General features: G+C 39.0%; 1 protein-coding gene across 2 annotated transcripts in view; it reads right to left on the reverse strand.

Moving 5' to 3' along the window:
* Nucleotides 1-3895: 3895 nt before the first annotated feature.
* Nucleotides 3896-18217, reverse strand: part of GALNT2 (polypeptide N-acetylgalactosaminyltransferase 2) — an 89215-nt gene continuing 74893 nt past the window's right edge. For both annotated transcript variants that reach the window (XM_071431585.1, XM_071431596.1), the window contains exons 11-16: nucleotides 17228-17354; nucleotides 13909-14001; nucleotides 13624-13707; nucleotides 11738-11864; nucleotides 8007-8126; nucleotides 3896-6781 (exon numbers count right to left, since the gene is read on the reverse strand). In XM_071431585.1, coding sequence (XP_071287686.1) covers nucleotides 6626-6781; nucleotides 8007-8126; nucleotides 11738-11864; nucleotides 13624-13707; nucleotides 13909-14001; nucleotides 17228-17354 — 707 coding nt within the window. In that variant the 3' untranslated portion in view covers nucleotides 3896-6625. The remainder of the gene's footprint in view (nucleotides 6782-8006; nucleotides 8127-11737; nucleotides 11865-13623; nucleotides 13708-13908; nucleotides 14002-17227; nucleotides 17355-18217) is intronic.

The following is an 18217-nucleotide window of genomic DNA, read 5'->3' on the forward strand; positions in this document are numbered from 1 at the left end:
GGGCTCAGTCTGCAAAGGCAAAAGTAAAGAGATGACAGAATCATATTCCAGGAGCTTTGATTCTATAAAAAATCAGTTTAAGGGGTTAAGCATAATCAGCAGAGAAATGGCTGGCAGTTGAAGCCAGACATTCAGCCTGGAAGCAATTATTCATTATAGCAAACTTATATTGGAAGAACTGACAAAAGGAGAATTAGATCAGCTGAAGATTTCCTAATTCTCAAATTTCCTGTTTCTCAAGATGTTTAAACTTCCTAAATTTTATTTTTAAAATTGTCCTAAAAACTTCCGAAAATTCAGCTGGTCTTTTACATCTGAGCTCTTGCCAGAGGTCACATCCAGACAGAAGCTGAGCACTTGGCACAGACACCACTGCTGAAGATGTTACAGCTGATGCTGTAGAGCACAGGATAGCCTGATCTCATTTTTCCTTAAACTATGAATTACTGACTTTGAAATACATTCTAAGCTGCAGCTCTGCATCTGCTTCTCCACACCCTCTCACTTTGCACTTTTTCTTTTCTTCTGCTTCACTTTTTTGTAATCTTTTCTACCAAGACACCAAGAAGAGAGTGTGTGTGTCATTTTCTTTTAAAGCTCCTCCTATGACAGAAGCTCTGATCCTCACCTGAAGATACCCCCTCTCTCAAATAACTCGTTCAACAGGGAAAGTAAGAGCAGCATCTTCATACAATTCTGAAACCAGCTGGGAGAGAGCCTGACACCAGCATGGTGAGCTCCTTGCCACACAAAGCACAAACTGCACACAGGGTGGAGCAATTTCTTTCTCCAGACTGTCTAGACCAAAGTGTTATAACCCCTTTCTAGTAGCAATCTCCCTGTCAAACATTGGCTTTATGTTGAAACCAACACCTTGATGCAAAGCTTTAAATCTTTTTGTCTCTCTCACCCCTGTTCCTCTTCTCTTGATACTACAGGTGCTGCTGGCTTTAGATATAGCAATAAGGCTGTTTTGGCATAAGTTGTTGTTATTATTATTATTGTTACAATAGGCATCTCAGCTGGAAAGCAAACCAGAGCATCCCTCACCTCAGTCTTACAAAAGCATAAGCTTTGATTTTATGGTCTAGTTAAGCCAAGCTCAAAGGGCTTTCAGCTACCAAGAGTGACAACACTTTCTATGTTTGGGTTGTTGGTTATTCTCTTTCTTTGTTTTTGCCAGCCTTCCCTATATTGTGTTATGGAATGGGCAGAAACACTATCCCAAGGGAGGAGAGGAGGGATCAGCATTCCTTTCCTCAAACTGGCTGGCTCAGCTGAGCACAGAGCTGCCACCAGGAATCTACCCCTGGTCACTTCACAAACAACCTGCTGCACAGAGAGAGAGGTGGCACAAAAGTTGAGAAAAGTAGTTTACAGAAGTGGTGCTGATCACACTACTGGAGCACAGCAGACAGTTGGTAGTGATTTTCTAACCTTGTTTTTACCAGACTACCAAAAGTGACCTTTAATTAATACAGGTTTGACAGAAAGCTATTTGCTACTTCCAGATCCTTTTTAATTAAAAAATACCTCGAAAAGTCCTTGGATTAAAAACATCTTCTGGGTAGAAATAGGAACTTGAAATCAAAGAGATCCCTCTTCCTGCATACAGAGTAGCAACCTGCTGCTGTGCTGCAAGAAATCAAACCAAATCAAAAGGGTATTTTGCACCCATTCAGACCTCTTGGAGGGCTGTAGAGAGAACATCTGTGGACTGAGTTTATTCCCAATTTTTAGGCTTGATTACTAGCAGGCCTTAAAATAGCTACTGGATGCTAAGCTGTAAATAAAATGTGCAGACTAACAAAAGCTGCAACTCTGACATTTGTGCTCATTCTGTAATCATGGCCTATTATCCCAGAGTTTTTTTCAGTGGCTTCATTCACTTGAAATGAATCTGGAAAGAAGGAACAAACCTCTTGCTAGAGAGATCTGTAAGAAGCTATTGCTATGAAATTACTCACTGTGTTTCATGCTTGAAGGAGGACACAGGTGATGCCTCTGTGCCACTCATGGCCATGTAAATTCATACAGCATCTACATTCAAAATAAACCTAAGTAAGGCAAAGTAGATGTTTAATTGTTGTACACAAATACCAACATCTTAAAACACAACTAAGGTTATGGCAGTAACACCCAGAATGGAACCAGGCAATGCTCTACAGGATCCACTTCAAACAAGACAAGAGTCTTTACCTCAAGCAGGTTGCAGCCTTTTTATCTCTCCCAAAATTCAGCTTCTTTTCCAAATACAGAAAGGTATCTTTTTGAAAAATCAGGATTTTAAGTGCCTTTTTAAATTCCCAGAGAGTAAAGCTTAAACATTTCCTTATAAAAGCAGTATAAAGATATCTGCTTTTATGCACAGTGACAAGCAAGCAGAGTAAACCCAGGCATAAAAAGTTGCTAAAAAGCACGACCTGAATTTCCAGAAAATGAACTTTTTTTCAGATCTATGCACTCATGACAATAAGGGAGTTCTGGTCAGCAGCAATGCAAAAATTTGCTGGATGGTTCATTCAGTCCTGCTACTTACACTGAGAAGTGAACTGAGAACTGTACACACAGGAAACATGGAAGACTCTAGGCAGAGATGTAACAGACTCCTACATTTAACACTGGATTAGATTAAAAGCTTCTATTGCCAGAAGCCCATTGTAATTATATTTAGGTATCACCTACCAGCTCCCAGGTGTTAAAGGGTATTTAAGACAGAGAATCCTCATTTGAATTCTCAAATACAATCAGCAGATGGAAAACTGTTCCTTTTGTTTACTGCAGCTTGACAAGGCCTTTTTATTTTTGCCAGCCATTAATATTAAAGATCTAGTTCCTTGATTTAATTTAGATTTTGAAAGTCACTGACTTCTGCTCCACAGATGAGGTTTGTACCCATGACTTCTCCTTTCCCACAGGCTGCTAGGCAAAGCTCCTCCTGTCAGTACAATTAAGAGTGGAAATGTTTCACTCTTTCCTGTGGATGCTTCTGCAGGTTCTGCTGGCCAGTCCTGCCCCTGGGGCTGACTGCAAAGCTGAGTTTCTTAGACCAGGAGCAAAGAACCTAGCCCTGGATGCTGTGGAGTGGGAAAGAATGATGTGCCCCAAAAGCTGCCCTGTGGCATCTCTGAGGCTGCACAGAAGGTTGCAGATGAAATTTTTGGTCCCATCTTCAGCCCCTTTAGCTTGCACCCCAGCTCTGCCAAGGGGATGCCAGGCCATGCCCTGTTGGCATCCCCATTTCTTTTAAAGGCAGCAGGAAAATTCTCCTTTCACACCTCCTGAGTGGAATTTGCTCCCTCCCCAGCTGTCCTGGTGCAGGTTCATTTGCAAACTCTCTAAACTAGACTAGTAGAGTGTTTGCCCCCTGAAAAACCTTTACTAAAGAAAAAAAAGTATATTTTGGTTCAAGTATTTACAGTAGATGACCTCATGCCGCACTGAGTGCCCGCCCTGCACAAGAGAGCAGGGAGAGCACAGCAGCCCATGAGCACAGGCAGCCCGAGGGGCTGAGCTGCAGCTGCCTCAGGCCCTGGCACAGCAGGGATTGCTGGGAGCAAAGAGGGGCACACTGGGAATCTCCAGAAGCTCAGGCCTAGACAAACTGGAGAGTGAGTGCCTTGAGAACATATTTTCAGGTGACCATACAGTCAGTTTTAGCCCTCTCCTCAATGTAATACAGCTTCTAAGACAAGACAATTTCCTCAAAATTATAATATTAAACACAAAGAAAATCTGTTTTCATAAATACAAATATACACCCACATATACACACTTATAGAACAGGAACTTTATGAAGCAACTAAGGGAAATGAAGTGTTTGAAAACTACTTCAACCTACAAGCTCCACACAGACTTTTACTGGCTTTACTCAGTTCTATTAACCAGCACACACTTATCTATAAAGCGTTCTTCTTTATTTAAGTTAAACAAATTTTCAAGGATGGTTTCCATCTATAAAATGAACAAGTACAAGCTCTGTACAGCAGACTTTTCAAACCAACTGAAAAAAACAGTTTCCAAACTATGTTTTGAAAATCTGCAAAATAAACAGTATCACCATTCTTGTTCTGAAGACAGTAAGAAAAGTTCTCAGGAGACTCCATCACAATTTGCTTCAAGGGCTCTTAATTTATCTTTCAAACAGATTAATTTCTTCAGCATTAAAAACCCCTAAAATCACAGTAAGTAACTTTGGCACACTGTCATGTAAACATAACAAAAGGATACCACTTCTTGTCTGTTCTCTCAAAGAAAAGCATACAGCTCCTATATTAAAACCCCTATGCACAACATCCATGGGGAATTACTGAAAAGATATTCAGACTTTATGAATATTGCAGTCATTAAAGACTAAAGTGATGGAATATGGATTTTTTTAAAATTTCTTTTTACTAGCAATTCAGATTCAGAGATAAGAGGCAGGCCAATATTGAGAGTTGCAGCTGCTGATTTCAGTTAATACCACCCTCAATCAGATCAAAGCTGTGAATGGAAATACCTCCATGGCTGAAGCTGAGTGGTTGGGTTTTTTTAACTTCCTTTTAAATTCTGTTTTCTGAAGCCTCAAACAACTGGTTTGCTGCTGAGCTCATATTTCAGCATTCGTTTTCCAAAACATGAAGGCATCTATTGCTATGTTTATGAAATATGTTCTTCAAGTTCTCAGCTAGGTCAAAGGCTACAGGGAGAGACTAAAAGCTGAAAAGTTTATCCACTGGCCTTTAAAACAGGCAAGTTTTGGAAAAAGTAGATTGTGGATAAGCAGAGAAAAAGTATTAATTATTTATTTAAAAAGTCAGATGATGATGGATGGGTAAAACTGGATTTAAGGGCCCCATCCAAAAGGTAAGCAGGTACCTGTAGGCCAAAGCTTCAGACACACAAGGCATCTATGGGCACAGTGAAGTCACCTTGCCCATGAGAGTACCATCTCTACACCTGATGCACAGGTACAGCCAAGGGAAAATAAAATAAAAAAAAATCAGGAACTACTCCACTTCCAGGACAAAGAAAGAGGGGAACTGTATCAGCATACTACAGTACAGCAGATGTTTTGCATCTCCTTATGATCAACCCTTATAGTTTCCCAAGATCCATCTTTCCAAAATCACTTCCTGGCATTCCATGTCTGCATTAATTTTTGTCAATGCTGTCTTACTTATTAATACTTTTTTACCTTCCTTCTCATTTTAAAAGCTCATTGAAGCATTTGCTTTTAATAAAAAAGTATATAGTCTATGCAAACATAAGAAAGGACAGGTCAAAGTTGGGGTTACCTTTGACGAGCATTGTTTTATAAAAATGACATCAGCTGGACTGAAGCTGCAAAATGCACAAGTTCTATGGTTAAAAACACATAGGCTATGCAGGTATCCAGGTTGATTCCCAGAGTCAAGCCTGAATTCATTCAAAAGCTACATTTAAAGAAACAAAATGGAAGAAAATTCCCCAGTAGTAGGTCTATAAATTAAGCAAGTGCAATTCAGAGATATTACATAGCTGCTCATCCTTGCAAATTAAAATTCAGATCTTGTGCTGTTGTCAGTGGTGTTTCAATTCTAACTTATTTCTACAACTCAAAAGGGGAGTTTGAGACAATTTTTTCCTCATTAGGGCCCAGAATAAAACTCTGCTGAACCAATACACCTGCACAAAAGCTCTGTGCAGTTTATATAATTTTGTAACAAAGGAAGAAGTATTTTAAAGACAAAGTACTACAGAAATGATCAACACAAATATAAAGTACAGGTTTAACATTATCCAGAGCACAGGTGATGAATTCCCAAGCTGGAATAAACAATCCAAGCAATCATCTGGGCAGATGCATTGACTTCCTCTGCTATTTTCTTTCTCCTTTCTCCTCCTGAGTTTCATGATCTCCAGCGAGGGTGAAGTGTTAAGAAGTAGATCCAGTTTGCAAAGCAAAAGCATCCAGTGTTAGCAGGGACATCACACCCAGCAGCACAAAATCTGCACCCTCCGAGTTTCTCTCTCCTACACTCCAATCCAATTTCTGGTTATACATATGTCAATCACTTTGTTGATAATTATAGGATGATGAAAACTGATACAAATCATTGGGAGCTGACAATATATATACTTTCATATATTTATATTTAGAGTCCATCATAGAAAAGTTCATATTCAAATTACCAAGTACACACAGGAGAAAAAAAAGAAACTTCAAAATGACACTTCTGGTTCTGGAAATGACAAACCATGACTTCTATTCCAATGGAGTTTTCAAATTACCTTCTCCTAGTAATTTTTCCCACCCTCCCTCCCACACTGTTCCCCACAGATGTTTCTTCAGATCCTTTTGTTTACAATACGTCAGTTGTTCCTAGAGTTAATTATCTGCTGTGCAAGTAGTAGCTGAAGACAGAAAGGAACAGTTGAAGTCTGCAGCACAATTCCTTCTTCCTGTGATGCTCAGTGACATCTTTGCAGTGCTCCGAGTCCCCTGGATCCCTGCTGTCTGCTTCAGCACTCTACTTTCAGATAAAGGTGGAATACTGAGGTATATAAGTTCCGTGGAAAGTTTTAAGAAATACATCAGTAATTCAATCAAAACTTTGCCCAATGTTTTTCAGTTGAAACAGCACTTTGCTTGTAAGTCCTTCTACTGCTGCAGATTAAGTGTGAATTTCCACTGCTGTGACAAAGAAGGATTGCAGATCTCAACGGTGAGACCACCATTTTTGGCATTTCGGCTGTCTAGACAGAGGTTGCTGCCAACGTGCCTCAGTTTAGAATTGCTTTCAATTTGTTCCCATTTCTGGAAGAGAAAATACAGTTATTGACCTGGAAAAGCAGGAAAAGGAAGAATTCTACATCATGTCCTTTGCAGCCTTCATAAGCTTCCCTGGCTTGTGCCTGGAAATGTGTACAAACTGCAATAACAGGAGCAGTTTGGATGATCCTTGAGTAAGAGTATGTAAGTTCTGGCAAGCCTTGCCAGAACAGCTTTCTTTCTGCTAACACTCTGCAAGACACAGAATACACCAACACATTTCCCTCTAGTTCAGAACTTCTCAAATACACTACCTCACCCTGTTACCTGTGTGACACCTTTGGTCTGAAGAAAAAAATGAGAATCAAAATCCATCCACATAGCACTACAATACTAAGCATAGAGAAGCAAGAAGCACATTCACTATAGTCAACTCTACAGAAATCCAGAAATTTGTCAGACACCTTTCAATTCTACAGAAGATAAGAAATCTGTGCTGTCAAAAGTTCTTTGTCCAAGATGATGTCAAGGACAGAATAAACTCCAAATACAGGATAAAAAAAAAAAAAAAGGGAGGGGGTGGTTTCTCTTGTATGTCTACCATAACATGCCTGTAAACCTTATCAAGAAAATCTTGCTTCCTTAGTTTCCTTCTCTGAAGAGTGGCAAGAATATTCCTTCCTTCATCAATAAACAGTGTTTCAGTAACCTATTGCAAAAACAGATATAGAAGCAAGGAAGCTGGCAGATGATCAGAACTGATGACTGAGCAGAAAGAGATGAGTTGATTTTTGACTAGATCAAAAAGATGGTATGACTCTGCAAATGTCAATTTCCTCAGTCATGGGAAACAGATGAAGTTACAATGCTGCATTGATAAAAATGAATTTGACGATTTCTAGGGCTGCTATAAGCAGGCCACAACTGAAAAGAAGGAAAGCCAAAACACATTCTTCTGAGAAACAGCATACATAATATTCAAACTTCACTGAGTGAGACCTTTCAAAAAGACATTGTGGAATATACAAACTCTTTCAGAAGACACACGAGGCAGCTGAACGCTGTTACACAGCAATGGGTGAAACCTTTACATAAGGCCCTGTTGGGATAAAGCTTATTCTGCCCTTATGACAACATGAATCCTAGCTTCCCACACACAAACAACAGTAAAAGTAGAGCCTACAGAAGATAGGACAGATCACCAGGGCATTGTTTATTCACCATCCTTGTTTTCCCCACCTTTTGCAGAGTGCAATCATGACATACTAACCTGTCTGCTGTCGTTTTCCCTACAGCCCTGAAGTTTTATTAGTGAACCAGGAGCTCTGTCCACAACAGTAAGGCACAAATCCATGTGTTTCACTGACTTGTCCTTTGTTAAGGCCCATTCCTACAAAAAGGAAGAAACAAAGTGTACAAAATTGTGTATGTTAATACATGCTACCTCTGCATACACAGCCCAAGTTAAAATCCTGCAAAAAGCTATGTACTGGCATTAGAACAGTTCATTGCTTCTCACAGGGCAGGACATGAAAAGTCCATTTCAAACAGTAATTCCAATTGCTTCAGTGTCCCCACATCAGCTCAGGGCAGAGCTTGCTGTTTGCTCCCTCTGCTGGCTTTACACAGCTGCTGCTGCTGCCAGTCACACAGGGCCTCCTGGAAGATACTCCTCCAAATGCTTATTTAGTTAGGTATTTATTTTTATATGTGTGTGTGTGTGTATTACACCTGTCCCTTTCTTCTATGTGGAAGGATTTCTACATTTGTAAATATACATAAAACCCCTAAAAGCTTGGTCTGCAGCACCACTGGCCACCCTGCCCACACACTGAACAAAGCACATGGACCACAGTGAGGAAACAGCAGTTCTTAATAGAATTAAGATCACCAGAAAGCAATACACAAAAGGGATAGAGAGAATGTTCCCTCCCATGCAAGGCATGATGTACAACAGAATCTCTGTTAAATGTACTTAAATATGCAACTCTTAAATAGAGAGCAAAGAGAAGCTGTTCTGCATGTACTGCTGCCCAGCTTGTTTGATCTCAGCATCTTTTCACACAGAGCCTGATCTTGCACTGATGTTCAGACTCTCTCCATATGCCTCTCTCCTTTCAAGTTTGGTCTCCAGGGTCCACACTGGTCTCCATTTGTCTAACTACCCTTTGAGGAAAGAAGCCACTTGATTAAAGCCAGGCTAATGATCCAAATCATGCTTATAAACTACTTAAAATGGCATGATTAGCTTTTCTCAAGCAACTTAGAGGATTTAGTGTGGTATAATACAAAACCTTAGACATACAGGGCCAAGCCTGTATGTTAAATAACATTTAAATGTTATTTTGCATGTAATCAGTGTTTCAGAAATAAAATAAATGTATAATTACTTTGAAACCCAGCAGATTTAACAATTATTAAATCTCTTTGGGAAGAGATGCTCAGAACACTATCAGAATTTGCAACCCAAGAGATCACAAGTAATCACAACCATACAGGTCCCAAGCCACTGGATGGGCTTACTGCACAGTATTCTGCAAGTACTAGAATGATGACAACTGTGGAAAACAAAGCAAAGCCAGGACAAATCTGTGTATCCTTTTGTCTTCCAAACTCTTAGCTGATAACTTCTTTTACTCTCAGCATGTTAAACTCAGATGATAGCAAAATTACTTGCTTTCTCAGTTCTGTCCAGTAAGATGGCAACAAGAACCATAAATGTATAATAAAATATTAATAGCCAATTTTTTAGTTACAACCAAAGGAATTAAGCAAGTTCTTTTCAGAGCTTATCAGGACTTACAAACGGCCCCAAACTCTTCCCTGGTAAGATTTATAGTGAAAAATGACAGTTGAAAATACTACCAGGGATGTAGTAAAACTTGCATCTGAGAACCCTGCAGTCAGAATTAGAGCCTTGAAATGATTACCTTTATACATCTCTACCCTTCCATCAAAAAGCTGTATGAGCTCCAGCCACAACAGAAATTATGCAAGAAGTTAACCCTTTTAAAAGCCAAAGTACAGCTGCTTCATGAAAGCTCCAAGCCCTGTTGCTGGAAACATCTACATGATGGCCCCTAATGTTACAAGACACAGTGTATAGATACTTTCCTCCACAGATCAGTAACTATTACTATAATGGAGGTAAGATGGAACAAGTTCCACTACACCAGAGGAGAAACTGTAAGCAGTGTATATGCTCAGGGCACAGGCTGGAAATTGGATAGCTTTATTGCAAAAATCAGAATATCTGAGAAAATCTGTGTGAAATCAGAAATAAAAAGTTAGTAGACAAACTAACCTGAAACCTTCCCCTTGAACCTAAGTGCATTTGGTTTTACCTTTAGCTCTTTATCACAACCCTGCATATTTGCATATTCTCAAGCACACCACAAGCTACTCAGCCCTCTGGAGGGGCACAACTACCCCTGAGTTGTACCAGCCTGGAGGAGGGGAGAGCAGGGGAAAAAGGGGGCAGAAATCCCGTTTTTACTTAGGTTTTGCATTTTAAGTTGCGTTGAACATAAGACAGAATACACTCTTCAACTTATAGAAGATTGCCACAGCCTATAATGTCCTTAACTCCTCAAAAAAACTCCTGATAAGGTGCAAAACACAAAGTACAGATCTACAGACTATGGTTTGTTCCCTATCCCTCTCCTCCCAGGCTGTCATTTCTTTTCAACCCAATATGAGTTCTGCTTGGACATAAAATCTGGGTTTGACCTGTCTGAATGTCCTCTCAAAGGTATTTGTTCAGAGCAAGTGCATAGTGGATTGTCAAGGTCAATGCCACAGGAAAAAACACATACATAGAAAGAAGAGGGTCAGCTTCAGGGAGAGGAGTTTGAAAAAGAAAGATAACTTTGTGTATCTACAAAGAGCACACAACATCAGCAGAAAATTCTACGATTTCTGCTCCAAGGCACTTGTGACATGTCTACCCTTTCTCCCAAAAACCCCACTGTGGTTTCTGAAAAGATGAGAGTACTTTCATAAAGGTAATTGAAAAAGCCTCCAGAGATAAATTCCCTTTAATGATAGGGAAAGGAGGCATTTCTCACATGTTGATTTGAATGAATTGTCATCATACATCTTCCAGGAAATTACTTCATTTTAGGCTTCATCTTATTTTAGGTTTTTCCTCTTCTAATTTAAATTAGAGTCTGACACTCATTCAAGAGTAGTTTTTAGTAGTTTTTAATTGGTCAGCCTTCTATTTTAACAGCTGTACTTGACACATTAATATTACATTTGATTTAAAGTCAGGTTTAAATCTGACAAGGCTTTAGTGACAAAGCAGCACACAAAGCAGTGAGAACCTCTGTGTGCATTTCATGAATGACAACTAAATCACAACTGCATAAATAGATTCTTTGAAATAATTAATGCTCTCATTTAAAGATCTGACACATTTACAATTAGTTTAGGAGTAGGATTAGAAAGGATTTGTTAAAACACTCCCCTTACTGTGAGTGAACATTTAGGCACTGCTGTTTTCTAGAAGAGCCAAATGGGGATTTATGACAGATTTTTTTTATACTCCACTATTGCAAACTGTAAATGACTAACAGTGCAGCACAGCAAAGCATTCTTTTATTTTGCTGATCTTAGGCCATATGCTTAATGCAACCCAAATATTTTCTTAAGTAAAAATTGCTCCCAAAAAATCAAACACACCATTTCATTGGAAAAAAGCTTTCTATGCAAGTACAAAACCTCTGAGAAGGAAGCTATGGCCTCTAGTGCAACAGTGACAAAGGAAGGGGATAATGTGGTGCTCACTGAATGAATCTCTGGGCTCAGATTCTAATCCTGAAAACACAAACTTATATTTGAGGGAGAAGCTTTTTAGCCCATCTGTAACAACAACTGATCTGCTGGTTTAGATTCATCTTTCTCTCACCAGTACAGAGTAACTGCTTGAGTTTAAAAGTTTAGCTTAACTTTCTTTTGTTCAAGACTTAGTGTAGAAAGCAAAATTAATGGCATACAGACCTGGTTTCCCCCGGCATTATGACATTCATAAACTCCAACAACACCATCTGCAAAATGGCCCAAAGTGTCAAGGCAATTGGTACCCTGCTGCAAAGCCCCAAAGGCTATATCTTGATGATCAGGTACCCTAAAACAAAACCAGAAATATCTGCTTGATTCAGTTCAGGGTTTGTTTGGCAGGTTTTTCCTACTTTTTTTTTTTTAACTCCTTGTTTGTAGAAAACACTCAGAGTATTTTTAAGATGAGAGGTTAAGGATGAATGATGACTATAATCTCAAAATCTCAATCATCTTTTGAGGGGAGGCAATTATCTAATCATTAATTGATCAAGCATGAGTAAACCTGAAAGCTTACCACACACACAGTACCAGAAGACTTGTACCAGAGAAGGCGGGTGAACATACAAACGTGGCACAAAAATTAAATGATAAGTCGTCTTTAATTTGAAGTGACTCAAAGCTTAATGTTATCAATTAGCTCATCAAGTCCTTTTGTCTTTTCAGGCAACTTAGCTTGTGGCAGAAATAGGACACTACATGTTTCTCAGACTGTTTTTACTGAAATGTTAAAAAAGGGGTTAGGAATTAAAAAAAAAATCAACGTTTTTCTGATATCTACTTTCTAATGGTTGCACATAAAGTACACTCCTAGCATGGAACCACCTAGGCAAGTCCATTCAGCAAAGTACAGCTGTGGGTAGAGCCCATGAGTTCACATTGAACAGTAAAACAAGGGCATATCAGAGCCTTTAAAAACTCCAGACTATAATATGAGTATAATAATTCAACCCAGCAGAATGAGCACATGAGGGATGACAGAACAAGACAAAATTACATGCAAGTAATGCTTATGGTAGCACATTTTTCAGGGGAGACATTTTTTCTCACAGATTAAACAAAACCAAATATCCTTTGGCACTCTTAAGAGAAAATAAAGGAGAACTTAATTCCTCAGTATCATCCTGCTTTATGAGACTCATTAGTATGTGTGGTTCTGCACATGTTGCACTGGGGCTGTAATAGCTGGTGCTGCTTTTGCATCTCAAGCCTGTATGTCACTAGCAGTTACCTAGCACCACTGACATGAAGTGGCCCCAGGAAAAAAACCTCAAGTATTCTTACAAGATACACACAATATCTTATACCACTACACTACCAGTATTAGGTTGACAGGTTAGTCAGACTAGTTAGTGGGCTCAGATCTGACCAACATACTTCTTAATGGATTATTTAACCAAAATCTTTCTATCCTTTCAAAAAGCATTTCTCTTCGAGGATTTCTCATTAGCTAGGATGTTCGTGTTACAAAAACTGTTTGCAGTGTCATCCCTCACTTCCCCCTTCTCAGACCTTCCCAGAAGTCAGTGATTATTCAGTGACAAGAGAAAAGGAGACAAGAAGGAATAGGAGACTCAGCTTCTCAGAGCCTTAGACATCTACCCTTGTCTGCCAAACACACAAGGCCCTCTTGTCTGCTGAATGTCATCATTTGTACTGCAACAAGATTCAGTCTCCTCACTTAACTAGGCATGGGCTTAGGCATAGGCAAAAGCTTTAAAGGGATGACAACAGGATACAGAATATGTGCTTTTGAGTTTGGGTAGGAGACTAACTTCAGGCTCAGGTAAGTTCAGTCCTTTGGACACTCTTCTCTAAAATATTGCAGCTGTAGTTGCCATAAGTAGAAAAAGCAGCTAACTATGGAAAAAATACTCTTTAGGAACAGAACTAATAAAAAAAAGCAAATAAATCTGCATGAAGCATTGCATTCACAGATAAAGTAAAACACATCCTTTATATCCAAGGATGGAGGAAGAGAAACCAATGATTTCTGGAGAGGGCAAAAAAGAAAACTCCATATGAACTCTGTTTCAGCCAAAACTCACCGTAACTCAGGATAAACATTTTCAAGATACCACTTAAAGGGTTTGCAGCTAAGTCTCTTTCTGAGCTCCATTCGGCTTTGAATACTAGAGGAGAGAAAAAAAAAAAGGAGTTTTCAGAGTCAGGCTACTGTCTTCATATATTTTATGGAATACACAGAAAAATCAAGAACAGTAGAACTGTAGAAATATGTTAGAGACAACATCAGATTTAGCACTGCTTTCACCTCAGAAGGTGCTATGTCATGAAGAATTAACAAATAGGATGAAGAAGCACTTGTGACTTACTTGCCATAAGGTACATTCCTGGCTGAAGGCACTGCTGCATAATAGAAATTTTTATACTCATCCATCCAGACTTCTGCTGCTCTGCGTGTATTTCTAGGGACAATCATATGAAACACATGGGTTATATTTTCTCTAGGTGCAATTAAACCATCCAATTTTTCCTCAGATTAATTTTAACCCTTCCCAGTACTATACACTGAGTTGCCCCAAGTCAGGCAGCAGACTCCCTATAAAAGATACAAGTAATAGAAAACCATTAGAGTAACATAACTGAAATCAATGCATTTATAATGAAATACTTTTCCACACTCCTCACTGCTGCAGGTTTTCATCCAGAATTTAACACAGATCTTTCAGTTCTTTCTGCAAACTTCATGGAATTTATTAGGTTGATGCACTCAAAGTTCCAAAAAGACACAAGCTGTCACAATACTTAAGCCTATGAAACAAACAAGTCTTCTATGGCTGAGGTAAGATGAAATGTTTTAAAATGTGAGAGAGATTGATTATTCTAATAAGTGGGAAAAAAATCCTACTCCAAATGTTTTACTTCTAATCAAACACATCTCTAACTAAAATTCCTGTATTTATGTAATTGGTGTCTTTAAATTTCCTTTTGGACTGCAACATGGTGCAATGGCTTTTCCCCTCCCCTGGCTTCCACGTAAAACTCATTTACTTCTACTGTTCATAACTCTATGCTTTGAAAAGGAAGTCTTACTTCACTTGCAACTGCCATGCTCTGAAGCTTACTTTACATTTGGCAGAAAGTTCACCTAAAGCAACTGGAGTGAACTCAGTAAGCAAATAACTTCTTTAATATGATTTTCCAATTCAAAAGACAAAACAATCAGGATTAAGTGAGGAGGCTTGCAGGTTGCTGAGCAAAAAGGATATGGGGAATGAAAATTTCACAAGACTGATCTGAATAATTTTTTTGTTTGAGGACTGATTTTTTTTTCTTGCAAAGATTTAATTTTTTGTAAGTAAAATCCTACTAGATTCAGATTAGAAGCTATGTGAATGTATCTTCACCTGCAGTCTCTCAGGCCTGTGTGAGTGTCAGTCACTCAGCCCCTCCTGTATGCCCAGCAACCAGCTGGGATGCCCAGAGGCCAAACAGATTTTGGTGGTGAGAGAGGAGGTACTTTGTTTGCCTTTGTGTAATGACCCCAAAGGCACTTTCAAGGCCAGAATACCTGCCTGTATCCCACTGGCCCATATTCATGGAGGAAGAAGAGCTCAGGCTTCATGTGACACAAATATGGGCACTGTGCAGATGCTGAGAACTGCCTGAACTAGCAAGGCCCTAAAAAACTCAGGGTGCTGAGGAACACAGCATGGGATACACTTAATGTTGAGCTCTCTGAGCACTGAGAGATCAGAGGCAGCTTTGGTTGGAGCAGACTGGGCCTGCAAGACTCACTGGAGTGCTGTGTTAAGGCAGCACTGGTCACACAAACTTGTCCCTGCCCACGTCACACAGCCAGGACATGGTGATGTGGTCCCCTCTCCCATGAAACAGGACTCCCAGTCTCCCACCCAAAATTACCAACCTGTTTGGGCTGCCAAAAGGCAGTGTGTACTGACTAGCCAGCTAAAAAGAGAGGAGTCCAGAACAAGCTGCCTACATCCAAGAGACAGATGATGGCATAAGCCAACATGTCCCAACTGCACCACCAGCACAGATTCCATGCACCAACTTTCTTGGCACCATGGTCCTACACACGTGTATTATAACACCTGTACTACAAGGATATCCTACTACCTAGGGTTTCTTATCCTCTCATGGCTAAAATTGATTTTAAGGCATCCCATTATATTGGTTTGACATCCAAGAAAGCTATTTAACAGCACAAGAAAAGCAGTATCTTGGCAACACCCCAAAGATGGAAAAGCTGCAGGAGTGGGAAAACTGCGCAGTATATTCATAAATTTATTCACTTTTATTAACCATGCTCCTTGTTATGACACTGTCATTTCAAAACCTCATTAAACTACACCAGTTGCATCCTAAGCTTACACAATGCAGTTTAAAAGGTAAAGCTTTCAACCCTCCTGATGCACACTATAAATGTTGGAACAGAAATGTGATGTACTGAGGACATTTCATTGCTAGCTTTTGTTTTCACATAAGTACTATTATTCATTTTTCACTGCGGCATAAAATATAAATCTCAAAGAATGGGAAAAAAGAAAAAAAATACTAGAGTGCCTACTATACTGAAAAAACCAGGACAGTGACTTTATTTTAGCAGATATTAAATTCATTAAAGTCACTTTGGTGGCATAACCAGCATGGAAGGGAAGAACTACACCCTAAGGAGATTCCTCAGTCTAAAGTGAATCACGAGTCCAAAAATATCAGCAGCTTAGAACATTCTTACGAATTTAAGTACATCTGCACTCTGTGTTGCTTCATGTTAAACAGAATTTGGGCTCCACATCCCTTCAAGTGTAAATAAACAATTTTATTTCCAGCTCTTAGGCCACAGAATCTTTAGCCGAGACTTGTAGTTCTCCAGCTCCCTGAGCATCAAGTCCAAGTCTCTAAACCAAAATCTACAGTGATTCTTCAGCTACAACTGATACAGCCTTGACCAAAATGCCCTCAGTACATTCATGCAATACTTTTATCCATATTAAGTCAAAACCACTATGAACATGCTGTTCACAGCACTTTATAGAAGAGAAACTGAGGAGACAGCTCAGTATTTCAGCTACTGCTATGCATGGGTACCAACAGGAAAATTAACAGGCATATTAATCTAAGCCTTTAAAACTGCAATTTCTTAGGTCTGTAGAGAATGCGTTTTTAAACATAGCAGAGGAAAGGCAAATATTATAGAGAATCAAGCTGCCAACAGACTGGCATAAATACTGAAATCAGTTTCCATAATATCAGTCTAACATGCTGATCATGTATTAATGAAAAGCAAGCAAAGCCTATTCATAATTTAGTGTATTGTGGCTTTTTGTGAACAATGAAACTGTTTCTACAAAATGAAGTTTTATGACAGTTTTGAAAATAAAGCCTTCTTTAAAATCAAATACACACAATATTGATGAAATGCCAGGCTAAGCATTTCCTTATTTTCCAGATTCTAGGTCTGTGTCCACCAGAAGTTTCCCTCTTTCAACTCACAGGTTCTTCTCTCAATCTACATAGCTGACTCAAAGTCATTAGTTTCTTTTTAATTAATACTTTACCATGATAAATAATATTGCAAGTTTTTCTAAAGACAAGATCCCTGAAATGGAATTACTGCCACCTGCTGACCATCTGAGGAAACCCAAACCATTGCTATTCAGCACTCACCTTGCAAACACAGTACCACTCCCACCAGGAAACGTGTAGGGATGCTGTTTGCGGAATACGTGACCCACTCTGCTGCAAGGGATGATTTCTAGGCTCCCACCACATTGCCAAACTCTGAATGAGATCTCTGAAATAAAAACAGGAATGAAAGACCAATATCATATACTACTGTTATTTTGTATTATATTTACAGAGAAGGCTTTTAGCAATTGTTTTTGAGAAGATCAAGACAGTTGTTTTTAGTAAGTTCTAGGATAAACAAAGGCATGTATCTAAAGCATTCTGCAAGCTCAGCGGAAATAAACATACTATATTGGAAGCAAAATGTGTATCTTCTCTTATCTGAAGTTACCAGTGTTGCCCAAATCCATAATCCTGCTGCAGTGAGTTAGGTAGATGTGCTTTATCTGAACAGCAAACAATAGTAGGCACATTTAATAAATAAATTAATGACCTAGTTTATAACAAATTTTCAGCTAAAAATAGAGTAACTGAAGATAAGTGAAAGATAAGTGAAACCAAGGCAAACTAAAATAACCAATAGATTTGAGCTGTTAACTTATTACAGCAGATAAACAAACACTCCCAAACAGTGGAAGGAATTATATCAAGTCAATGTTGACTTGAGGATAGACCAAATAACAACATAACTTCTGTAAATTCAAGGTTATGGACAGTACACGTCTAAGCCAAACTAATGATCTGAGCCACCTAGTGACGACACAAAGGTCTAAAACTTTTCTCAACTTCAACTTCTGATGGCAGAAGTCACCTGGAGAGATAACTTTGCCACAACCACAAGTTAGAGAACATGCTATCTTCATTGTATGTCCAGAGAAAATTTAGAAAAAAATAAAAGTAAATAAAAAGAGATGCTGTGATTTCAGCTGTTGACAGTGTAAGTTTACTGCCTTTCTTCTTGATTGTCATATTCATGAATCCTAGACAGTCAACACAGCTCAAGCTGTAGATAGATCATACTCCAAAACC

The sequence above is a fragment of the Agelaius tricolor genome, unplaced genomic scaffold (assembly GCF_023055355.1).
Source record: "Agelaius tricolor isolate 1412-34295 unplaced genomic scaffold, bAgeTri1.0.p SCAF_1, whole genome shotgun sequence".
In the NCBI taxonomy this organism is placed as follows: Eukaryota; Metazoa; Chordata; class Aves; order Passeriformes; family Icteridae; genus Agelaius; species Agelaius tricolor.